Here is a 27,040-nt window from a genome sequence, read left to right as displayed (position 1 = left end):
GGATAGAATAGGATTTTAATAACTGATTAAAACTTTTAAGTTCTTGTTATTCCGATTCAACCTATTTTCCTGCTCTTCTGAATAATATAAATTCCTAAAAAGTTCTTTGAAATCCAGTTAAACAGTTCCAACTTGTGAGGATAAGGTTTTTTGGCAACAAAAACAAACGGTATCAAACTTTTCCCAAAGACTTACTCATCATCACTGGTCTCTGGTTTAAAAATGTACTTTTTTTTCTTTAAAGTATTATAAATAAGTCTTCTTCACAGTAATGAGCATAAATAGACCGTACTTATTCATAGATTATTCATTAATAATCAAGCCATGAATATTTATTGTTTATTCTGGGAATGCTGCCTACAAGGCATAATGACTATCAATTCGGCAGTCAAGTCAAGGGGGCCAACAGCAATCAGTAGGCAAAACTCCAATATCTCCCACCCAGAAAAAGAATTCTCTCTTCTCTCCCTGGTATTTAAACTTTTTACTTTCTTAATGGGAACAAGGACTATGCTTAAAGGAATGCTATCAAGATTTATAGTTTTACTATCTGAAATACTACAGTAAAATATGGAAAACTTAAATGTATGTATGTACCTTCGTGATTATTTAAACAGCCCCACAGCAACTAACATGGCTGAATTGAAAATGGAAGAGAAATTGCTAGAGAGAGAGTAGATTGGAGATTTAGTCTTGCAGATCTTTATCCCTTATGAGTCTAAAATTAAAAAGTAGCATTACTAAACTTTCTTCTTACAACTTATGTCTCTGCTCATGCATCAGGATGAGCTACATAAAGGGAGTTTTAAAACAATGATTTAATATTACTGCTACATTTTACTCAGTATATCACGGTCATATGCAACATTTTCCCAAAGAAGCTGGGCTTCAGCTGTTCGCCATCAATGTTTTCTTTAATGTCTACACTCATTAGTTGTCATACTGTTATTTTATTAATTTTATTAATAAAAATATAGGATGTTTACATGTTTATCTTTATATCTTTATCATTTCTGTAGCCTGATGTAGGACTGTGTTCAACATCTCTTGATGTGGCCAACAACACTCACTATAATTCCTTATACACAAAGGGTGAAAACAAACAATAAATTCCCAGTAGTGGGAAACATTAAGGAAAGAGCTACAAGAGGAATGAAAATACCTGAAAGGTCCTAAGAATGTAAAATAATGCTTACTGACACAGTTATTCTAAGAGTCAGTTAGCCTTGATTTCTGACCTTAGGGCCTGCTCTAAATATCCACAGTTATCATTAAGCTCAGTTCTTCTTGGTCCTATTAGCAGAGAGCACAATTTTCAAATGAAGCGAATGTATCTGGGCCAAGGGGAAGTAGAAAGGATTAAGCTGTGTTTCACTGGATTGCTGTCAAATGTCTAGCAATTTTTAAAATGTGGATTCTACAAAAATTCACCAGAATCACACTGCCAAAAAAGAAATGCCCATTTTTCTACCACAGACATCTCCTCTTAAGAAAATTCACATAATGGAAACCATTATGTATACATAGCATGTTATAAAATCGTTATACCCTCTGACCCACCACACCATAATGTTTTATCGAAGAACTCCTTTCCCTGGCTCTATTTTTGGAGGAAAAGAAAGGAATTCAGTGCATCCATGGTTTCAACATGTGCCATAAGCCATCACTGCTTGTGTTTATTTTTTACTTTGATGCATGAACTATCAATATTAGCACTTTGAACACATTGTGACATTAGTTATCTCATCTGAATCTTATGCTATCAAATATTTATTTTTGGAACTGCATCTTTATTTTTATAGTCTAGTCAAGGGAAAACAAGGCTCAATATACAAATTTCTAATTCATAAACCTCTGTTTAAGAATGTATCCACTGAGGATGCGTGAAGGGAGAGCTGTTGTTCATTTTTAAATTCTAAAAACGGGACAGAAAATTATTCATTAATCAAAAATCACAGGTAATTTCCCCAAAGTTTCTACTCCTTCATTATTTAACTTAATGAAATGATGGGATTAGAGTGTAACATACAATGAGAATAACTCTCAGCAAGGTTAAGAGAAAAACACCTGTTTGTATCATAAGAAAAATTAATATGGCATTACTAAATGAATATGCACTTGTGCAAGCTTTCAAATGTTTAACAGGTGACATTTAATAGTAAGGAAACGAAATGCTTCAATAGAAAGGAGCAGAAACACCTGGGCAGGTCTGCAAGTGTGGTCGCCTACTTAGCATGCAATTGCATTTTCAACATAATTAGTTTAAATGAGCTTCTAAATTTGGGTGATGTACTGCACATGTAATTAAGATTTAATTAAAAATGTTCCATAATAAATTGTTTTCCATTTCTGACAAATCACATTAGAGAGGTGGATTTTGATTTGGAAATAGTTTTTAAAATGTGTTAATCATCTATGCCGAAAATGTGAGAAAGAAAAAAAAAGGGGGGCTCTGTTCAAAGTTACTTGGGACTTAAAACATATGAGGTAAAGGGCAGACTTTCCTTTTATCTCATTATAAAGTTTCGCTGAAGGGGATGAAGAAACTCACATTTATAAGCAGAACACGACGATACACAGAATGGATCTCCTTTTTATTTCCGTATGGTGTATGGTAGATACTTTCGAACTTTGGTTACGGAAAAGACCACGTAGTAACAACCGCAACAAGGCTTGGCACTAACCTGCTGAATCCTGCAACAGAGATGAAGCCCCTGTTCCCAGTCCAAGACAAGTTGAGCCACTGAACAAGGGTGCAGCGCGCCTGCAGAAATTCCAGAGAGGTGTCACTTAGTTTTGCCCAGTACGGCTGCAGATTGAGGTGGATGTACTGTAGAGGATCACAGCAGTGCTGGTTCAGTAGTTTGCAAGTCTGTGCTAGTCTACACAGGTCCGGCAGTGTAAGATGGTTCAGAATCAGTTGAATGAGCTACATCAAACAGAGAAACCAAGACCATCAGGACGGAGAAAGAAACAGTATCACGTAAGTACATCACATGGTCTAATAAAGAACAATTGTATCAAATTTGATGACAGTGTCTTCACATACTAGATAAACCAAGATTCATCCAAATTATCCAAATTATAAGAAAGCATGCATGCAGAAGACTATATTACATTCAAAATTGTTTACAAGGTACTTCAAGTTCAGATTGACTACTCATTTTTTTCCAGTATAAACAATTTGGTAATCAATTTTTCATGGACTCAACATGTACTGAACATCTACAGCCCAGCAAGCATGGTTACGGAAGAGAGCTCCGACTTCCAGAGTTTTGCAGGGCCCAGTGGGAACTGGTTAGTGCAATAAGATGTTTTAATAGCTTCGAAAAAGAGGAGCATAGGCTGCTATGGAAGAGAAGGCCTAACCTCGAAGGAAGAGTGTATTTGCACGAGGAAGGCTCAGCTTTAAAGGGCGAGAGGCAAACGAGGTGAGAGACTAGTTAGTGGTAGGGTCTGGGTTACTAAGAACTTGAATTTATTCTGAAAGCAAGAAGGAGTCTTGAAGGGATATAAACTGCAGAGTGACAGGGTCAGATTTGTGTTTGGAAAGCCCACTGCAGAGGGTACTACTGGAGGCACAGAGGCAGGGAGGCAGGGAGGCAGGGAAGCAGAGAAACCGGTCAAGGAGCGATTACAGAATTCCCAGAGGAAAGAGAAACCACGGGCCTGCTAGCAGTGATGATGGAGTAGCACACGGATACAAAAAGTATTAAAGGGGAGGAATCCAAGGGATTTTTACCTCTAATTAAAATCGTTTTCCTCAAACTAGTTCAAGATTTGTTTTTTCTTGACGGTGCACAATTTGGGGTTTCTAAACTAATACTGTTGAATAGCCTATTCTGAACCAAGAAACACAAAGAAAAAAAAGACCAAATATTTGCTAAATGGTAAAAATCTTTAGATGAGACAGAATATTGAGTTTCTTGCTTAACACAGTATGTTTATCTAGCTACATTTTTGTTTTGCAAATATGCCCCTTAACCCAAATGATGTTCTTCTATTTATTTGACTACGTAAACCCAATACTAGTTTCAAGTCATAATTTCACTGTTTTAGGCCAAAAGATTACAAAATAGTGACAACATGATATTTAAAATAAGCATAAAGAGTGCATAAAGTATGAGCACTGCTAACTAACATAAATATTGTGCTCCGTGAGGTTTGGAGGGTTTTTACTATTTATTTTTAACACTGAACTAGACTTTAAAAATATTAAGAGTATGTGTTATAAAAAAAAAAAAAACAGGGAAATATAAGGAAATTAAAAATTAGTCTAAAATCTCATCACCCCGATAACAGGTAAACTGCTGACATGTAAAATATTATACAAACAAAAAGAAAATTCGGGTAAAACATTAGAAAAACCCAACACTGAAGAAGGGTAGTATATGAGAAGTTTCTCCCTATCTATCCTCAAATCTAACAAACCCTCTCCCCATTGGTAAGCACTGTTCATTTTTCTGATCTCTTCCAGACAAATATGCATGAATATGTATAAAATCCTATGTATGAATATGTATAAAATATGTATGAAATCCTATTTTGGATTTGCACTAAAAGCTATACCTTGCTTTTTTCATTTAATAATTTATCTTGTAGGCATCTTTTTATCTGCACATAGAAATCCACCCCATTCCTTTTTAAAGATGTGGCATACTATTCAACTAATTTCTCACTTACAGAGTTCCTGGGTTTTTCCCCATCGCAAATGATACTGCAATATCATTGTGTGTGTGCATATTTGGCAAAATTTGCAAATATACCTCAGGGTAATTGCCCTTCAGAGCATCAATTTACTAGAAACAGTGTAAAAAAGTACCCATTCACGGATGTCCTAGACAGTACTGGTATCAATGCTTTAAATCTTGCCATTCTGAAAGCAAAAAAGGAAGAAACGAGAATAAAATAGTGTGACATTGTTGTTTTTTATTGCTGTTCTTTTTTTGTTTTTACTACAGAAATGTAACCCTTTGCCAAGGGAGTTGCCAAAGTTTCTTTCTTTTCTTCTGATCTGTTTCTGGATTCTATTGTTCCATTTATTTATTCATTATTTCTCTCTTATCAATAGCCCTGTGAGTCAAATGAGTTTTGTTCTAATTTTTTAAAAGTTTATCTGTGGGAGTGCATTGGATTGTTTGCTTGCAAATGAGACTCTATCTTCTTCTTTGTTGACCCACAAATATCAGTCCTATAGCTTCATAATATGCTCTGTTATCTGGTGGGACTAGTGCCCCCCTCTAGCACTCTTCTTTTCCAGAATTTTCCTGAGTATTTTCACGTTTTTTTCAGGTGAAATTTTCAATTAAAGAACAAAAATTCTGTTTGTATTTTAATTAGGACTTCATTGAATACATGAAGGAAAACTGACACCTTTACTTCATTGTATCTTCTTATTCAAGGGCATGGGATGATTTATCATTTAATGATCTTTCATGTTCCTAGAGTTTCTAAAGCTATTGACTTTTGTCTATTAACTTTGTAACCTGCCAACTTTACTTACTGTTCTTAATAGTTTTTAGTCTAGTCTCCGAAGTATTCTAGTACAGAATCCTATCATCTAAAAAATGATGATGATTTTACAGCCTCCTTTCCAAAAATTATGCCTTTTCTTTCTCACATCTTCCAGCATTGGCTAGTACTTCCAGAACAATGTTAAGTAACATTGTTGTCTTGTTCCTGGCTTTAATTTAAATGTGAGCCACAAATGTGATACACATATATAATTTCAAATTTTTAGTAAATACATTTTTTTAAGTCAAAAGACTCTAGTTAATAATACTCTATTGTATACTTGAAGGTTGCTGAGAGTAGATCTTAAGCATTTTCAACACAAACAAAAAACGAGAATTAACGATGTGAGGTGATATATGTGTTACTTATCTCGATCTTGGTAATTGTTCTACAATGTATATGTATATGAAATCATCATGTTGTACACTTCACATATATACAATTATATTTACCAATTATTCCTTAATGAAGTTAAGAATAAAGGCAAAGGAACAGGTAATATTAAATATATTTAATAACATTAAAAATGATCATTTCAACATGTAAATCAATATAAAATTACTGAGATATTTTATTCTTTTTTTTTTTTGTATGAAGTCTTTGAAATCTTGTATTTTACATTTTCAGCACATCTCAATTCAGACCAGCCATATTTCAAGTGCTCAATAGTACATGTGGCTAGTGGCTACCATATTGGATAATGCATTTCTAGTGTTTGATAATTAAATATGTTAGCTTTTGGTTAATGATATTTGGTAGTAGACAATTACTATCATATAGCTTAACAAGGTATTTATTTTTTTAACGGAGATGGATTAAAAATTTGGATATCTGTCCAGCTGTCATTTGTCAACAAATTTTGTTTATCCACTAAGATGACATAGGATTTTTCTCCTTTGACCTAGTACTATGGTATTATTATATAATTCTCTGATACCAAAACACTCTTGAATTCCAGGAATACATGCTGAATGATTTTATTGTATTATCTTTCAAAATAAGTCTATTTATTTTATTTGTTTGCTGAAGTACAATTGGTCTGTGGTATTTTTAGGTACTATATGTTATACTGGCTTCATTAAAAAGTTGAAAACTTTTCTTTTTCTTTATGCCATGAAATAATTTAAATAATATAGGGTTTATCTGTTTCTTAAATGTTTGAAAGAACCTATGACCCACCTGGACTTGGCAATAGTAGGACCTTAAATATTTGTAGAATGAATTAAAAATCCATTGGTTTAACTATAATATTAAAAGTTATTTCAAGAGAATTTGTAAAGGCAGTTAGTGCAAAAAGGCATTAAAAATTAAGTATATCTCTGTATCAGAGGATCAATAATTTACTTTTTCCAGATGATTTGTAATTTAAATAATACCCAGCAACTTCTGGCATTGTTCCAAACAAAAGTCACCAATATGAAAAGATGTATATTTTGTGTGAAAACATTCTATGGTAACTTAATATTACATTTTAAGCAAATATCCAAATAGAAAAAGAATAATGAAAAGTCACTGAGACCAGGACACTGACATGTGAAAATGCACTTTGGGATTTTGATTAAATGAGAGATAACTGGTTTCAGGCCTACAGGAGAATACCCATTAATCATTATTTGTCTAGTGTCTATAAAAACATGTTTTCATACAGGGGTATCCCAGCATGAAGTACCATTTGCTACCACAGCGAGTGCAGGATGTGATGTTGGCAAGGGCTCAATTGTGCCCTTATTTTCAACTGTGGAAACACTCACTTGATATATTTAAATGTTGGGGGTTTTTTCACTTTAAATAATTTAGATTATCTTAAAAATAATTTGGGTATTTTTTTTTTTTAATTTCTCCTTTTAGTCACGGTGAGATCATTCAGTGTTCTGCAGCATTAACTCTCTATGCAATGTACTCTGCTTTCATCATGGCTGGTTAATGTTCTCAGGACTACAGACTCTGTCCCTCACCTTCTCCCACATGCCCTTGTTGTACTGACCAAACCCCTTGCCTGTATTGGAAGCTTTCCCTCTCTACTGCCTCCTTCCCTTCAGCCTAGAAACATGCTGAAACCTCTCCCAAACTGCATCACAAACAGAAAACTTCCTAATCTGCTGCTTCCTCCACCATTTGTCTTTTCTCCTTTTAGAAGGCAAGTTAGAACAGATAATACCTCTAATTCATACTCTCCTTCATTTTGATATGCCTTTTTTGAGTGCCATACAAAGGGGTGGAGTGTTAGTCAAGATGACAATATTATTCATTATTGGCGGACAGTCTTATCCATGTTACAGCCCCCAGAGTATATTAACAGAAGTATTTTTCTGCTTATACTCAGAGTAAACAGTTTTTGTCTCTGCTTCTTTCTCCCTCCTTTATGCCTTAACCAAATATGGCAAGGTTTTCTCATCCCTCACCTTATGTTCATGGCTCCACTGAACCGATAACAGTAAAGGATTATCAAAGATGTCCCAATAACCAAAACCTGTGGGCACTTGTAACTTAGCTCTCTGCAGCCATGTGGCTGACTGGGTCCTTTTTGTGTTTTCTAGGCCTCCTCTTGCTTTGCTTTTAAGACTCTCTCATTGTTATCCCAAGCGCCTTTTCTGACAGGTCTTCTCTATGAGACTCTTAGATGTTAGTATTCCCAGAATTCTGTCCTTGGCCCTTTATTCCCACTCTACAGAGTGTCACCAGTTAATTTCATCTACCATGATGCCCCTCTCCTCTTTCAAGTGGACTCACTCAAATGTAAACTCAGACCTGCCTCCTGCATTTCAGACTGAAACACTAACTGCCTACTGTCCTCAACCAGACAGCGGAGATGCTTTGATGAATCACAGGCACCTCAAAGTCAGTATATCCTTCCCACCTTCACCCACTGTTTTATGATTAATGGCATGTCCATCCACTTAGTCATTTCAACCAGAAACCTAAAAGGGTCTCTGATGTTCTGCTTCATCTGTAGATAAACGTTTACTACTTTCAATTCCTACCTCCTGATCTCCGGAATATTTCTCCTACTCATCTCCCTTCCAAATCTTCCAATATCCAGGCTTCATCATTTTTTGCCAAAATTACGGCAGTAGTTTCCTAACTGGTGTCCCTGCTTCCCCACCCTGACCTCCTCTTGCCCTATTCTTCATTTACCAACACAGTTACCTAAGACAGAAATCTCATTTTGTTATTCTCATTTTTAAAATAAACAAAATAAAACCTTCGATGTTTCCCTAATGACCACAGAAAAGGTTCACTCTCTTGTTTATACCATGACACATATGAAAGACGAAATTTACACGAAGGCCAAACACCTGGGCAATTATTCGAATTGTGGGCCAAGAAGTGTGCAAAAATGCCTACATATTGTGGATGATTCCTGGAATGTTAGCTATTCCACACCATTCTCTCCCATTCAGAAAAGCATTATGAATACAAGACAACACAAGAAAGTGAGTATGAAACTATTACAGGTATAATCTTGGATCTGCTCTAATTTTTCATCAAAAGTAAACTGATGCAGCAGTGATGCAGGCCGCATACTGCCAATGCTAGACTGTCCCAATCACTGTCATCTACACGAATGGTGTCCTGGGGAGTCAGGCATCGAGGCAGTCCTAAGCCTCCATCCAATTTCATCCTCTGCAGCCATCTTGTTCCCAAACGGGTTACAAAGTTATACTTCCTCTCCCCTCTGTACATTCTCTTCCCTCTGCTGGAAGTTCCCCTCAGGTGTTCATTTGAATGCTACGTGTCAGCATTTTATCAGGTCTGGATAAAATTCAAACAAACACTGTTCAAATGTATTGGCCAAATTTAAGTTTCTATTTTGTCGTTTTAGGAAATGGGTGAGAATCAAATAAGTGCTTTTGTTTCTTCCTGATGAACTGTTCCCACTGCTGTGAGGACAACTGCTCCTTGAAGCCCTGGGGAACAACACTGTCAGCACCCTACCCTCCTCTCTTTCCCCAGCTCAACTCTTCCTTCACCTTTCCCCAGTCCTCCCATTAAGGGCCAGAGGGTCTTGTCCGATCCGTGAAGCTTTCTTTCTGTAACACAAGACTTGACCTAGACGGCCTGGGTGGGGTCCTGTTCATGGCTTACTGACTCAATTACCTTGGATCCTTCGCTTCATCTTTATGTGGCAGCTCTAGCTACTTCGCAGGACACGACAGCATTTTAACCGCAGAATGGTGCACAGGCATTGTAGTAACCATTAGGCTTTCAAGAGACTATCTTGCTGTTCTATGCAAGTTAAGCTACTTGTGTTACTACAGTGAAAGCTGAAATACCCACCAATTTGGAAGGCGGCCAGTTTAAATTGGCTAAAATTTGCGTTATAAACACAATAAACACAAAAAAACACCATTTTTCTTAAAAAGATTTGGTTATATTATTTTTAGCCACACACAGCAGTTTGTCAGCAGGGGACAGAAATGCCTGGCAGGATCCCCCACCACCAGGGGGTGTGCTTCTGGCATACGATGCCTCGGGGCCAGGGACGCTAAATATACTGCAGAAAGGTGCCTGCAAAGACACACTGAAAATAAGACTTTAAGTAAAGGCACTCTGCACCTGCCTAGACCAAAAATTTCAGCTAGCCAGAAGGATATAAAAGAGAATTGATATAGAAGCATAAAGGAGACTTGGAGAAACTGTGGACTATCAAAGAGAATAGGCATCCTTCTCACGGTCTTATTAATACTCTAATGCAAAACAAAAGCGGTAAAATTACTTAACACAATTTTGTCCAGCTTTTTCAAAGTCAAAATACAGGTGACCCTTGAACTACAGCAAGGGTTAAGAGTGTCAACCTCCCCTCCACCAGTCGAAAATCTATATATACTTCTGACTTCCCCAAAAGTCAACTACTAATAGCCTACTGTTGACTTGAAGCCTTACAGATAACATAAACAGTCAAGCAACACATTCTGTATGTTAAACATAGTATGTACTATATTCTTAAAGTGACGTAAGCTAGAGAAAAGAAATTGTTAAGAAAATCCTGAGAAAAACAGATGTATCATACTATACTATAAAAAACTCTATATCTAAGTGTACCCACATAGTCCAAACCTGTGTTGTTCACAGGTTGACTGTATATGATACATGAGATTATGTACACCATACCAATGTTTCTATTTCTCTGATATCTAGCAAAATAAACATTAATACCTAAACATTTAAAAATTATAGTGTTATGTCCAATATTGCTACTGATTATCTTTGGCTTACCTCATAAGGCAGTTTATCAAAATATCCATTATTTGGCCCTTCCCTGAGGGCAGTACTGCTAAACTTTTTGTTAAGACTGTCCATTCCACAACCGTCCTTTTCTTCATAGTCATCATCTTCTAGATCATTCATGTCAATAAGTGAAGTCTTGAGAGAAAGCACTGGCTTGTCCTTCGTACCATGTAACACGACTGCATCTAATTCGGTGTAATAATCCAGAAGAGAACTATTTACTTCCAGCCGTATAAGGTTTGTGGGAAAATTTATCTGCTTAATACAAGGTTTAAATTGGCGAGCCTGGGAAGCATTCACCTTCGTCGGTCTCTCTGACCAAAGAATCTCCCATCTGCCAAAGAAAGAAACTTACCTATAATACACTTTAGAATGAGATTTACTGTTACCTTAAGGTTATGGCCCCACGCCCAAAACGTTATAGTGTGACACACAAAGGTATTAAATAAGGTGAACAGAATCAAACACAAGTGTTGTTTGTTTATAAACAAATTTATAAACTAAATGTCACAGACCTTGAAATATTTGTACTACTTGAATTATTTTCCTAACGTCCTAGAAAGTACTTTTTTTGCTAATTCCATATCAGTCAGTTAGAAACTGGAAGAGCTAGCGTTACATCAAGAACACCACTCAGTTTTAAAGGAAAAGGATACCTGAAGTCAGAATGAGGTACACAGGGGAAATTAAGCTCTGTTGTGTACATGTCCTAAAGCCAACAGTGGAAACCAACATGATCATCTTGTCACCCCAAGCTCTCCTTTTCCAGCTTCTCCATTTCTGTTACTGACATCACACAAACTCAACACTTCCATTATCTTTGATTTTCTCTTATTGAGTCATTAAGTTTTGTCAAATTTTTCATGAAATCATCCTTTCTCTATGCTCTTCTTCTAAATTCTCATTGTTCTCCTCTTTTAGTCATCTGAGTGTGGTCTCTATCTGGCAAGTACCTAACACATAACAGATAAATAATATCTTCTCTACTCCTCCAAAACGAACTCTACTTTCCAGCCAGATTAATCATTACCTTCCAGATAATAAACTTATTTCTGCTTTTGTGTCTTTGCTCATGTTGTCTCCCCACAAAGAAATGCCCAGTTTGCAATTATCTGCCCATCTCTTCTTCAAGGCCCAACTCAGATTCCATCTCTTCATAGAAGTCTCCTAATAAAACTAATCTCCCAAATTATGTAAAGATTCTTCATAACCTAGGATCATCAGATATGTAATATTCTTCCACATGTGTCACAAGTAACCATTTCTCTAATACTCTTTCCAAATACATTAGAAAACAATTAGAAACACAGATAAAAAAAATACTTCAATAAACATCTTTCCATTTCTAATTATTGACTTTAGCTACAGAATTTTTTAAATACAGATTTTATGTCAAGACTAAGAATATTTTTAAATCTGAATACATACTACAAACTGCTTTCAAAGAAGCTTATGCTAATAGTATACAAGAATGGCTACTGAAAGTATTATTTATTTTTAAAAACAATCTCTAATTTTATGGTAAGCCATATCTCCACATGACAATTTATAATTCACTGATTACTAACAATATTTAAAATATTTTCATAAACTTATTAATCATATGAGGGGTTTTTTTCCTCTAATATATTGCCAGTTCATTTCCTTGGCCCAGTGACCTATTAAGATTTAAGTAAAAACTGATTACGGTAAGACATTTAGGAAACTGAAATAGACAAAAAAGCGTGAGTCATCAACATGTAGGTACCCTCATGGTCTTTAAGCCAAGATGGCAGCAAGAAGGGCATACGGGGAATGGAGAAAGGAAGCATGATCATTTCTACCTGTGGGAATAAAAGCACACAGCAGAAGCTCACAGGGATCATAGTAAACGGATCACTACCCACTATAGTAGCAACTTTCGCACTTACTAGAAGCTTTATAATCACCTCATAGTTGCTACTTTTGCTGGTTCTTTCCTGAAAATTAGAAATAAAACTCATCAAACACAAAGAGCCTGTGAGTCCCGTATCTGGAGACAACATGAGAGTTAAGAGTGGAGAGACAGGTCCCACTCTATGACCCACCTTGACAAACTGGGGAAGAGTTCTACTCTAAGGAGTAGAGCAGGTTGTGGCGGGTATAAGAAGGAAAGGAAAGCAGGCTGGGCATCTTCCTCTTCCTGTAACATGGCAGTCAAGCACACTTGGAATGCCAGCCTAGACCTGGGCACCCCTACAGATTAATCGCAAAACTCTTGAGGGTTCCTAACAGTTCTGATTTGAACAATCTCACATAAATTTATGCATTTACATAAATGCATGTAAAGGAACTGACGTATGAATCATTTAAAACCATGCTGGTAGGAAAATGCATTCCTAATTTTGAACAGTATATTTCCACGAATCAGGAGGTAAACGGTTTTATTCATTCTGTTGTTGCTATGGCAAAATGACATCAGATGATGTTAGAGAAATGTCTCATGTCTAGGAAAGAAGGACCAGTCAGGACCCTTTGAAATAACTGCCTGTACTGGTTCACAACACATGTGATCTTAAACCCAGTCTGTTTTATTATTTAGCTTCAATGAGGAGCTTTTACAAAGCTTAACAGGAAACACTGAAAATGTGACATAGAAATCACCTGTGCCAGATCCTTTGCAATAAATAAATACAGCTAATACATGCTCTTCATGTGCAGTTTGAACTGTATATTGTATATTGTATAAATGTACAAATATAAGCTTAAAGAAAAGCATTGACTAGAGCAGCAATATTCTATGTTAATAAGGTATTAATCTACCAAAGTCTTCCTTACCTACTCTGCAGAATGGACAAGGCTAGATGATGCTTCAAATTGACTTCCTTAACTTTTGTGGTATATCAGGATTAATGCTATTTTAGCATCACCTTCGCTTTTCTATATAGCATGAATATTATATATTTACCTATACATATAACTTAAGTTGTAAATGTGACAGTATACTTAAAGGAGAACATCATCATCATCTTATCAGTGTTTAGAAATATTTAAAAATATGTCTAAATATAAAAACTTTCAAGTATCTAAATTGGTTATTTATATTTCACCTTTGTCTTGATAATGTAAAAAGTAACAAAAAATTATGAAAAGAAAAATTATTTTATAGGTCTGTGGCCAACTGAATTAAGTTAACATTAACTATGAGATCAATCAAATTGATCCTGAGGTGTGTGCATTAAAGTGAATTTTTATTTAAAATTTCTTAATAGAACTAGAATGTATTATTTCAAAGTTAGCAAGAGAAAGGTATCTATTTTATCCAACAAGAAAATATGCCAGTATCATTTTATTCTGGAAAACTAAAACCAGAATCTTAAAACTAGTCCATGAAAACAAGCAAATGCAAACAAATGTACATGTGCACACGTGTGGGTGTATGTACACACACACACACACACACACACACACACACACACACTATTCTGTGAGATAGCCCCAACTCCTTTAATCCTCTAGATTTAGGACAGCATTAACAAGATTAAACCGCTTTAAATTGTGCTCCATAGTCCACACATTTAAGTGTTTACTATATATGCTCACACACTGTATATATCTACCAGACAAGTCTGACCAACTCTAAATGCCCTATGTAAGTATTTTAAATCTACACTATCGCGTATGCAGGATTCAGCTCTGAATCCCATTCTGGCTGCACTATAGAACACTTAATTCTGGGATGGTAACCAATAACATTCACTTCACCAGCCCACTTATTTCCCTTTCTGTTGATGATACTGAACGCCTACTATGTGTCCAGTTCTTAGAAACAAAGAAACAAACCACTCCTTCTATGCTGTTGATCTCGTTTCCCCATTGAGAAAGGCTCTCCAAGGCTCCCAGGAAGCAACAGGTAAACCAAAAGAGAGAGAGAGATGTTCACCAATAGAAACCAGAGAAAGCAAGTTTTCCAACATATTTAGGTTGGAAGTCAAGCACACAGATGCAAAAAGCTTTCCTATAACCAAAATTTCTCCTGGTTAGTAAGCATATGTAGTAGTCAGCACAAAGACAATTCTCTTGGCAACACTGCTCCATTTCACCAGCTGAAAGTAAATGGATAGAAGAGGAAAACCAACAAGAATAAAAGAAAAGGATTCCGATAGTATACCTACTCATTCCCTGCCTCCCAGCCTATCTCTAATTGGAACTAACTAGCATCTGCTTTAAGAACCAACCACTTTAGGGCCTGGCGACTTCCATGACAAAATCATGCTTCTTGGCCTACAAAATCAGGACTAGACTATGACCAATTTGGGAAACCATTACTTAAGCAACTTCCTTTGGCAGCAAATTCTCTATGTGACAGCCACTTTCTTTTCCTCTCCTTTCTTGACTTCAGTATTATATAATTAAATGCTTTCTTTTAACGCTCAAAAAAAAAAAAAATCAACACCACTAAATTTTATCCCCAAATAACTTTATTCCAGTCAGTTTCTTTAACAGGACCTCAATTTGTCATTTTCTTTCTCCTCTTTTTCTGTCTCTCTCTTCCAATGTGTAACCCTGTACTAGCCTTTTTCTGACTCTTACACAAGCATCCAGTAAGATCTTATCCCCAGGACCAGGACACTGTGTAGTACCTATTTTCTTTTCTCTTAATAGGGCAGTAGGCAAGAAGTCAGAAGACTCTGAGATCTTACAGAACTACCTGTAACTTATCTACTTCATTCACTGAACAAAGAAATCAACCAGACGAAATGGGGAAAGACTGCTTTTGAATTTTGAATGTTCCGGGACTACAAGTCCATTTCCTGCAAACAAATTCCTGAACGACTCCAACACACTCCCTTGTTTGCTAACTCTTAAGATAGGCATAAAACCATGTACTCAACTAAAATACTAGGTAGTAGAGTCCAGTGGTTCCCAAATAACAGCGTGTGATGGAGATTTCCATGAATAAATGTGAAAAATAAGGAATGTACTGGTAAAAAGTTAGACAGGGAAGGAGGCAGACCATAAGAGACTCTTAAAAACTGAGAATAAACTGAGGGTTGATGGGGGGTGGGAGGGAGGGGAAAGTGGGTGGTGAGCATTTAAGGGCACCTGTTGGGATGAGCACTGGGTGTTGTATGGAAACCAATTTGACAATAAATTTCATATTTAAAAAATATGCACAAATATACATGTAAAATGCCAACCATTCTTTAAGATTCTGATCATGCTAATTTCTCAGTATAAACTGAGGTTTCTTTTATGACATGATGGTGATGACAAATGATGTATTCCATTTGTTTGTGTTTTTAACGCGTACTTAGCAAAGTAAATAATGTGACAACCTGTATCAGTTTTTATGATCATTTTTATTATGTTTACTAGTTTAAGACCGTCAGCTTTCTCTCCCTGTAGTCCACTTAGACCTCCTGGTCAGTTCTGTGTGCCCACCTTCCACATCTCCTTGCTTTGCTCCTAAGGGCCTCGACCTGCAGCCTTCTTCAAAGTACAGTCTCTCCATCCAGAGGGCAGCATGTGCCTAAGAGACTTCCATTCCCCTTCCCACTCCCCTGGCCACAGCCCAAGACAGGTGCGGGGAGTATAAGAGCCCACCTCCCTAATAACTTTTCCTCCAGGCAGACTGGGACTTCACGTGAAAGCGCCTCCTTGCCTGACTTCTTCCTCTCCCTAGCTCTCCTGGCTTCTCCAGGAGCACTTCCAGAGCAAATCATTTGCATAACAGCAGTCTTGAAGGTCTGCTTCTGGAAAACTGGATCCAAGAGCCCTGCGATTCCCAAAGTGTGGAAACCACTAGGCTAGATCTTAAGAATGGCACTTACACGCTTGTGGCCCCTCACTAGCTTATTCTCCGCACTCTTGAACCTTTTTCAGAAAGTTCTTCAAACACCCAGATCTCATGTCATGATTTCACCTTTGCATGTGTGGTTCTCTCTGTACCTCTCCCATCCAAACTAAAGCCTCACTCAACCTTCGGCTCTCGGTTAAGTTACTTCCTCAGGGAAAACTTCTCTGAGCCCCACAGATTAGGTCTTCCCACCACCAACACACGCTCCCTGTGATCTTATGGCCTTCTTCCAGACTGACCTACAACAACTCAGAGAACAAGAGCCATGTTTGTCTGGTTCTTTGTTTTGTTCGCAGCAGCGAACTGGCAGAGAAGGTGTTCAATGTTTCTGACTGTTTAAAGAAATTCACCAAAATGTTAACAGTTACTGAGTCTGAGGAGAATTGTGGAGGTCTTGTTTCCTGTATGTTTTCTTTCTTGATATTTTATAACAAGTCTTTTTAAACAATGAAACACCTATTGATTTCATAATCAGTAAAATTTTAAAGGTCCTTTTTTATTCTGCAATAATATATATTGGCTAAATTATTTTTCTCTTAAAATGTAAGGGTATTGTCTATGGAATAAAGATAAAATTCAGTTAAACAAATTAGAGATATATCTATAAATAAAGTCGTCACTTTAACCTCAACCACACACTCCAACTCTCAGCTAGGAATCCAAGAGCATGATTTACACTCAAAATCAGTTATGCAGACATTATGTTTTAGATTAAAGATACTGCATGTTTCATAGATCTCATTCCCAAATTTGTTTAGCTTTTCAGGAAAAAAGGGGATAACTTTGTAGGAAAAAGACAAAGAATGACAGAGTCCAATTAAACAATTCTCATGTAAGAAAGGATCCTTCCCAAAGGACTTCTCCCTCAGGGGGAAAAAAAATCAAACCTGTATATTGAACGATGCTGGTTTTGTGTTTAAAAAAAAAAAAATAGATTTATCAGTAGTATTATTCACAATGAATTTTCGAGGTCATTCTGAAAAGAACAAATAGAGATTATTCCAGCAGTTTCCAGCTCGAGCTGTATTTATTTCCTGACACCGGGGAGGTACTCCCTTAGAGTTGAGGGGACAAGGGTCTTCAAGGAAGCAATGTGGCAGGTGGTAACTGATCCTTATCCCCACTCCTCCTCCACTGGCAGCTAGAGTCTTACTGTTTAACAGGTGCCCACAAACTGCTCTGGAGTTAGAATACACTCAAAAGGGCAGGGCTTTTTGTCTATTTTGCTCATTGTTCACTGAGGTATCCCCGATACCCAAAACAATGCTTAGCACATGGTAGACACACATAAATGTTTAATGAACAAATTAATAAAGTGATATAAAGATCTTAAAACTGATAACAACAAGTAATAGAAAAATGAGCAAATAAGATGATCAGACAGTTCAAGGAGAAGGAAATTTAAATGGCTTTTAAACATGAAAACATATTCAAGCTTGAAGATAATAAAAGTATTCCAACTTAAGGTTTATATAACATTTTCACCTACCAAACTAGCAAAAATATTAAAATTAACATACTCTGTAGGTGAGGCTTTGACAAAACACGTATGCACATACACTGCTAATACGAATATAAATAAACAGACTCTTTGAAGAGATTTTGGCACTATATATCAAAATTACAAATACACAGACCTTTGGCTCAGCAATTCTTTTGGGAACTTAACCCACAGACATACTTGCACACGTGAGGTGATTCATGACAAGGTTATTCATTGCATTAATTCTCAAAATAGCAAAAGCATGGAAAAATTAAGTTCCCATCAATAGGCGTTTGGTTAATAAGTTGAGATACATATACACTGTGCATTACTTGCAACTATAGAAAAGAATAAGGAACCTCTCTCTCTTCGTACTTATATGAAAAGACACAATATGTAGTATTAAATGAAACATGGTATAGGACAATGTGAATAGTATGCTTATTTTGTGTATAAAGAAGTAAAATATTTGTTTTTGCTTATATCCACATAAACTCTGGAAAAAGTAAGTGGATAAAAGTGGTTTCTTTGAGGAGGGATGGGTCTTAGGCACATGGAGAACAGGATATATGCAAGACTGCATTATGTACTTTTTAGATTCTTGAACCGTACGAATATATTACCTAGTCAAATAATTATATTTTTATTTTATTTTATTTAAAAAAATTTTTAATGTTTATTTTTGAGAGAGTAAGAGAGAGGGGAGAGAGAGAGAGATAGAGTGTGAGCTGAGGAAGAGAAGAGAGACAGAGGAAGACACAGAATCCGAACCAGGCTCCAGGCTCCCAGCTATCAGCGCAGAGCCTGATGCAGGGTTGGAACTCATGATCCATGAGATCATGACCTGAGCTGAAGTCGGATGCTTAACAGACTGAGCCACCCAGGCACCCCAAATAATTATATTTTTAGAACACAGGAGGCTGAACTACAAAAGAGAGGCACTGGTATGCAAATTGATATAAATAGGCTTTTAGAAAGAATGCATGAATTTCTCAAAGCAACATGTTTTTAATGAATATGCTTGTTACAAAAACATCCCCCTAATATTAAAGCTAATCCCCCCAATACCCCACCTTAAGTATTACTCTATAGGCCTACTTTGAGTTACTCACTGTATGTAAAAGCAATCATATGATACTTTTCTTAAATATGTTACAGGTCATATATCCTACTAACTTCTCAGATTGGCCCACATCCCAATTAGTTCAAATCATGCTTTTTTTGTTTATAGTAAATTGACACACAAATCTCATGACATATGAATGCTACAGTGTAAGGTGTTATAGGTACAAAGAATTCATCATATCTTAAAATGTGTGATCTTTCTTTCCCTATTAGAAAACTAAGGAAAATTTTAAAAATCCAATTTGTTTAGGGGCTCCTGGGTGGCTCAGTCTGTTAAGCGTCAGATTTCGGCTCAGGTCATGATCTCATGGTTCGTGAGTTCGAGCCCCGCATCGGGCTCTGCGCTGACAGCTCGGAGCCTGGAACCTGCTTCAGATTCTGTGTCTCCCTCTCTCTCTGGCCCTTCCCCTCTCAAGCTCTGTCTCTCTCTCTCTCAAAAATAAATAAACATTAAAAAAAAAATTGTTTTAATCCAATTTGTTTAAATTAGTTGAGAATAAAAAAAGACCTCCAATATTAAAACATCCAAAACCTTCCAGCCATAAAATCTGGTCATTAAAAACTGAGTCTTACCTTACTTCAGCCGGTGGAATTGGGGAATAGGGATTTGCAGAACAAGCCAGAATTCTAATGACTGCTCCAGGATGATAGGTTTCCAGAACATGAACGGCTGTAGGATACACCTGTTGTTCAAAAGTAAGTTCCACATAGTCTTGGCTTTGAAAATTAGGTGGCGTCCTCTTGAATGGCAAGGAAGCACTAGGACACTGATCCCACCATGTTCCGTAAGTTCGAAATACGGCTGTCTGAGTGAAGTCACCAGAACTTGGAAATACATTTGGTACACCTGCCAAATTCCACATGGTATAGGACATACTGTTCTCACTTCCATAATGGGAACTGAAATCCACTACTTCTTTGGCATACTGGACCACCTCTGCGTGGAGAGGGGAAGTCCGGCTGTTTGATTCTATAGTTCTATGGCTGTTCATCATTTCTCCTCTTGTAGCTGTCCTGGCTCGGCGCCGAAGGCATATATAATAAAACATAGTCAGAACGGTTAACATGGGAAAGACTGGTGACATCTAGGTGTGAATTATGAAGCTTCAAAAGGTCAGGTGTCCTCAGTAAGACGCATGAACTCTTTGAAGGATGTTCTAAAAAAAAAAATGAATGGCTTGGTAAAGTAAAATAACTTAAATAAGCAGAAAAATGCATGGATAAGGTAATAATTAGGTTTTCTTCCCAATCTAATTTCCCAGAATGAAACTGAAAAAGCACACTCACTGTAAATGTGAAATCTCTGGCATAACTTATCAAATATATTTTTAAGAAACCTAAATATTGAAAATGTATATAATTCTATGCTATGTGGGAAGCAAAACTGATATTATAAGGCAATGGAAGGTATATATGATCCAAAAAACTCCATTTCATACAAAGTTCTATCTTTCAAAAAATACTAAAATCCTTGAACTTTTAAAATTAAAATTATTTAAAATATACGGTGAACCACTAAAACACTGCTGTGAATCTGAAAGAACCTTAAGGCATTTTTTAATTTTACATTTTAACAAATGATTCCCTATTGTTAATTATTACTTACCTCCAAACATACTAAGTACAGATTTCACATTATGGGAATATAGTTTTCTGGAGCTGACAGTTAATCCAGACCAACTAAATTAACTGCCTTACACCTCACAGATCACCAGACAGTGTTTAATTTATAACTCTTAGCAGTATTTGTTAGGGCAGTCCATGGCTGGCTGGCATCTGGTTAGCTGCCAGACACTCTTAGAAATCACTCACCCCAGAGAGAATGGTCACAGGATACACACAGGAAATGTAAAAGTTGGCATTCATCCATGTGCCTTGAAAATTGCATGCTGATTTCAGGTTCAAATGTTGAAATGTCACATTCTTTTACCTATAAGATAAGAGTTTTAGAAGATACTTTTATTTCCAATTTAGGAAGTCAAATAACCCAAAAAGATTATAGATCATCTTTTAGACAGATAAACATAAACAGCTATTTATTTGATATAGAACTTTCTAACTGAACAGGTTACATGTTTCTGAATCTTGTGGACAATTCTGAATAATTTATTTAAAATTTCATGACAAGAGCACCTGGGTGGCTCAGTCGGTTAGGTGTCCGACTTCGGTTCAGGTCATGATCTTGTGGTTCATGGGTTTGAGCCCCAAGACAGGCTCTGTGCTGACAGTTCAGAGCCTGGAGCCTGCTTCAAATTCTTGGTCTCCCTCTCTCTAGTCTTCCCTGCTCATGCTCTGCCTCTCAAAAATAAATAAGCATTAAAAAAAATTTTAATGAAAAACCAAAATTTCATGACAGAATGTATTAAAAATATAATGACCCCTTTCTATATCAACGCTACAAACCTATAGCTTACGGGTCAAAGTATGTGGGCAGACACATGTTATGGGGACCAAACAGTACTTTTTATCTCATTGTTTATTTTTATTTTTTTAAAAGTCTGATTATAATTGATACGTAATGTTACATTAGGCTCATATGTAAAACATAGTGATTCAGCATCTCTACAATATACTATATACACTTATACTGTGCTCACCCCAAGTGTAGCTACCATCTGTCACCATATAATGCTATAACAATATCACTGACTATATTCCCTATGCTGTGCCTTTTATTCCCATCACTTATTCATACCATAACTGCAAGCCTGTATCTCCCACTCCCCTTCACCCAGTTAGCCCATCCATCAACCCCCTTCCCTCTGGCAACTTACAGTGTTCTCTGTATTTATAGGTCTGATGCTGTTTATTCATTTGTGCTTTTAGGTTCCACACATAAGTGAAGTCACATGGTATTTGTCTTTCTCTGTCTCACTTATTTCAATGAGTGTAATACCATCTAGGTCCATCTGTGTTGTCACATGACAAGATCTCATCCTTTTTTATGGCCATATAATATTCCTGTGTGTGTGCATACATACACACACACACCACATCTTCTTTATCTATTCATCTATCAATGGACACTTAAGTTGCTTCCATATCTTGGCTATTATAAATAATGCTACAAAGAACACAGAGGTGAATGTATCTTTTTGTGTTAGTGTTTCTATTTTCATTAGGTAAATAGCCAGTAGTAGAATTATTGGATCATATTTCTATTTTTTATTTTATGAGGAAACTCCATACTGTTTTCCACAGCGGCTATACCAATTAGATTCCCACCAACAGTGCGTGAGGGTTCCTTTTTCTCCTATCCTCACCAACACTTGTTATTTCCTGTCTTTTTGATTTTAGCCATTCTGACAGGTGTAAGGTGATATATCATTGTGGTTTTGATTTGCATTTCCCTCATGATTAGTGATGCTGAGCATCTTTTCATGTGTCTGTTGGCCATCTGTATGTCTTCTTTGAAAAAGTGACTATTCAGGTCCTCTACCCACTTTTTAATCAGACTGTTTTTTTTGTTTTTTTTTTGTTTTTTTGGTATTGAGTTGCATGAGTTCTTTATGTATTTTGGATATTAACCCCTTACTGGATATATGATTTGAAATATTTTCTTCCATTCAGTAGGATGCCTTTTTGCCTTGTCGACTATTTCCTTTGCTGTGCAAAAGCTTTTTATTTTGATGTAGCTCCAATGGTTTATTTCTGCTTTTGGAGACACATGTAGAAAAATGTTGCTCTAACCAATGTCAAAGAAACTACTATCTAGGTTCACTTCTAGGATTTTTATGGTTTCAGGTCTCACATTTAGGTCTTTAATCCATTTTGTGTATGCTGTTAGAAAGTGGTCCAGTTTCATTCCTTTACATGTAGATGTCCAGTTTTCCCAGCAGCATTTATTGAAGAGACTGTTTACTCCCCATTGTAGAGTCTTGTCTCTTTTGTCATAGATTAATTGATCATATAAGCATGGGCTGTCTATTCTGGGATCTCTTTTCTGTTTCCATTGATCTATATGTCTATATTTGTGCCAATACCATACTCAAATAGTACTTTTTAAAAGTCTGACTAGGTTGTAACCCTTAAAAAATCAAGAGGACCCCCTGTTAGAAGAGCTCTATACTCTCCAGGCAGCTGCCATTATTCCCAGCCAACTTCATTAGTTTGTAACACAGGCTTAACCTCTGTCCACGTTGAGTAGGTACCTCTGGTCTACACAAACAAGGAATTCAAATATACTCATGCCTGTACCTAAGGTTTAGAAGTTTAACAGAAGTTTAACTTCTCCTAAGAAAACATAACTTTTCTTTAGTAGAGTGATGGGTGAGCCTTTCAAAACTTTAACACTAAGACTAATACATTAAATGTCCCTGCCACTCAAAAGCCTTCAATAATTTTTTTCTTACCTATAAGACATAATCTAAGTTCTTCAGTTTGACCTTCCAAGGTTCTCCTCAAGCTAGACCCACATCTATTTGTCTAACCCAGTAAACTCAGTCAACCTCTAAACACTGTATTACTCTAGGTCTGTCTGCCTCTATCATTCCTTTTCCAGCCACTTTACTCACTATGTTTAGTCTCTGACACCACCTTGGTATCAGATATATACCTTAGCTCCACAAGGGTTTACACTAAAACTAAGTTTCTTGAAGGAGGGAATCCAGCCAAAGATCTTCATTTCTCAAAGTACGAAGAACATGGTAGGTACAAAATACTGTCGTGTTGACAGAAAGGTGATGGGCAAACAAAAAACACTATAAAAGTCTAAAATAATTTAAAATTATATAACAGCATTCTTGTGCCTCTTAATCCCAGCCAGATGCAAACACACTGAAATATAACCAGTAAAACAGTAATGAAAGAACTGAGCTTGAAACAAGTGAGGAAAATCCACAGCTGTGAGAAACAAACAGCACACAGCAGGCGCTGAAGCTAATACAACTCTCGGAACCAGTTACAGGCCTTATTGGTTATTAGGGGACTTTCTAACACCCATGCAGGAAGGTTATTTCAAGCCAGAGGTGACCTCTGGAAGATCTTCATAAAGCCAAACATTAGGAAAGATCATCCTATCTGGGAAACCAGGTATATAAAAACTTAGCTCAATGGCCAAGAAGCTTAAGAAGATAGGACACCAATTTAGGCAATGGAGAAAAGTTGCTAGAGGGAAATCAGACCCTATTAGGCATATATCATGCCTCATAAAGAGCATGGGCCTAAATTCACACTACCTTCATCCCTAAGCCAAAAAGCATGGGCCTAAATTCACGCTACCCCATCCCTAAGCCCCCCCTCCCCAAAAAAAAACAAAAAAAAGTAGTCCTGAGCTGGTAAAACTTTAGAAGCTGATAGGGGTAGATGGGAAACCTCTCTGCGGGGATGCTTCCACGACACAGGACAGACTAAACCCTTACTAAAGATACAGCACAGTAAAAACTCACAGACTACAAGACAAAATGAACCACGATGAAGGACAGTCAGTAGGCAGACTCACTAAGTGGAGGAACTTGCACTCCAAGAACAAGAAATAATAGAACAATCTGAACAAGACAATTTCTGGAGAAGAGTAACAAAACATGTATTAAAATAAATAAGGTGGGTCTGCAGCACATGTCCCTAGAGTTGATGTACCAGGAATCGACAATTTGGATTCACCTCAGAAAATGTAACACCAAGTGCTAAAGTATAGGTCATGTTATCAGTGTGGGAAAAAAAATTATCTAGTATGCACTTCTTTATTCAAATATTTCACCTACCACAAGTATAAATCTGTTGCAAAGAAAAAATTTACAAATGCACAAATCTCAAATATTTAATGCCAAAATTTAAAATGATACAGCTCTTTGATCATATACACTTCATTCCAAAATACGCTCCTAGGTAAATCAACAGGGGTAATTTCCCAAAGAATTTATTTGGTCCTTCTGTCTCTTAAAAGAAAAAGAGTAAAATAAACTGCAAAATGAAATTTAGGAAATAAAGAACAATTTGTAAGTATCCAACTCAAGTGACAGACAACTGGAAGACTGCAAGTTTTATTCCTGGAAATCTTCATGAGCGTGACAGGTAGGCCACCTGCAAGGTGGACGGATGGGTCTGGCTTTATAATCTTTGGACATCACTTCTCACTCCACAGTCTGTAAACTGCTTCGAATAAGTTTCTTTCACTTTCTTTATAAAACTGCATTTATCAGAAAGTAAAAATTTCATAAAACCAAAGATACATCTTCAAAATAAGATTATCATCATTCATGTGAACTTTCACAATTATTCTGGGCAAAAAGATGGAGACAAATTGGGATAGCCAAATTCTATTTGACATACTCAGCCACAAACTTTGTTTCCCAGCTAGCTTTTACTACTACAGAATATGGGATAATATCAAAAGCAGCAAGAGTGCCATATGAGCAATATCATTTTAAAGCTGTGTTAGAGTAAAATTTTACATTGAAGCAACATATGTAAAAGTGAGTTATAAACTGTAAATATATGTATTATGTATTCAAACTTCTGCAGAGTAGAAGAGAAATGTAAATGGATGCTTTATTTTTTCCAACCACGAATAACAATAATTGTTATTTTTTAAGATAAAGCTAAAAATGACAAAAGAAATTTTTGAAAGAAGGAAAAGCAGTGTATAGTACACGGAAAAAGCAAATATATTTATTCTTTTCCAGCAGTACTATTCAGAAAAATGTAATAAAGTTAAAACCTGCTTTTTGAAAATAAACAAGGCATAGAAATAAAAAAGGAAATGTGCAAACCCATTGTTAACACCCTTCATTGATTCTAAACTCCTTTCCAATCACTCAGATGACACATCAAAATGTTTGGGGCGGCTGGGGAAGAACATATGGAGAAGAAAGGCTAGCTCACTCTACTTTTCCCTGGCAAATGCTGCTGAAAAGGGGATTGGAGCCATAGTCTCAGGACTCATGTGGACAGCAATGGCCAATGCTTAAGTCCAAATTGTCTACGTACTGTCTGGACTTTAGCCAAGGCATGGAGGCAATTTGTGATAACCAATGAATATCCCAATGGGCAATGAACCAAATGCAAAAGATACAATAACTCTATTTTATGGGGAGAATGGGATTCAAAGGCAAAATGACTTTTCCCACCTGGTTCAAATAAATAAATATTAGTCTGTTACACTAAACTGGTCCAAAAGGATGATTATAAAATATACCTTTTGAGAGGCATTTTCTTTTCTGGTTCATTCAAAATGCACCTTTAATTTTTAAAACTCTTACAACATATACAAATATTATTTTCCACTTAACAAGTCAGAATTAGAAATAGGGTGATTGTTATCTTGTTAGTCATTTAATCCAATTACTCGCCAACAATGGCTAGGAGGTGAGAAATTCTCCACAACACATGGAACTTTTCTACTAGCACAATCAAGGAATACAGAACGACAGCCATTTGAACTTCTATCCTGAGACTCTCATACTCCTTGGGAAACAACGTGCTTTACACGACATGATTTTATTATAATACAACTTTATTTTCAACTACATCTTTCATATTCTAAAATGCTTAACAAAGTTAAATAATACAATTGCAGAGAAAGCAGTAACAGTGGAGAAGAGAAATTAAGAGGTGTAGACAAGGGAGAACATATGTTTTCTACTGAGATTTGAAGTGAGATGGGGAGTCGATGAGGCGGAGAGAAGCAGGATGGCAGGCGCTGCAGAGAAGGCGGCTAGAGCTCCGGCACGGGGAAGAGGAGGGATGGAAAGGGCTTTTCATACAATAAACAAAAGGAGGCAATCAGAAGGAACCGCAGCCAGGACCACGCCAAGGCTAGGTTCACAGTGGGAGGCAAGAAGCTAGAGACAAGTTGAAAACTCAAGGAGGATTCTCCACGTCAAGTGAAAAGATCCAGGAAAAGGAAAGAGGACGGGCAACAAGGCACGGCC

The 27,040-nt window shown here is 36.6% G+C and overlaps 1 protein-coding gene across 3 annotated transcripts in view; it reads right to left on the bottom strand.

Annotated features, from left to right (window-relative positions):
* Nucleotides 1-27,040, bottom strand: part of FBXL4 (F-box and leucine rich repeat protein 4) — an 82,342-nt gene that overhangs the window by 43,664 nt on the left and 11,638 nt on the right. For all 3 annotated transcript variants that reach the window (XM_019442922.2, XM_019442923.2, XM_019442921.2), the window contains 4 exons: nt 20,982-21,099; nt 19,743-20,326; nt 10,732-11,077; nt 2,685-2,929 (listed from right to left, as the gene is read on the bottom strand). In XM_019442922.2, the coding sequence (XP_019298467.1) occupies nt 2,685-2,929; nt 10,732-11,077; nt 19,743-20,254 (1,103 nt within the window). In that variant the 5' untranslated portion in view covers nt 20,255-20,326; nt 20,982-21,099. The remainder of the gene's footprint in view (nt 1-2,684; nt 2,930-10,731; nt 11,078-19,742; nt 20,327-20,981; nt 21,100-27,040) is intronic.

This window comes from Panthera pardus, unplaced genomic scaffold, assembly GCF_024362965.1.
Source record: "Panthera pardus isolate Hobbes unplaced genomic scaffold, ASM2436296v1 HiC_scaffold_17, whole genome shotgun sequence".
In the NCBI taxonomy this organism is placed as follows: domain Eukaryota; kingdom Metazoa; phylum Chordata; class Mammalia; order Carnivora; family Felidae; genus Panthera; species Panthera pardus.
The sequence above is the reverse complement of the archived record's forward strand: the minus strand, read 5'-3'. Positions and strand labels throughout refer to the sequence as shown.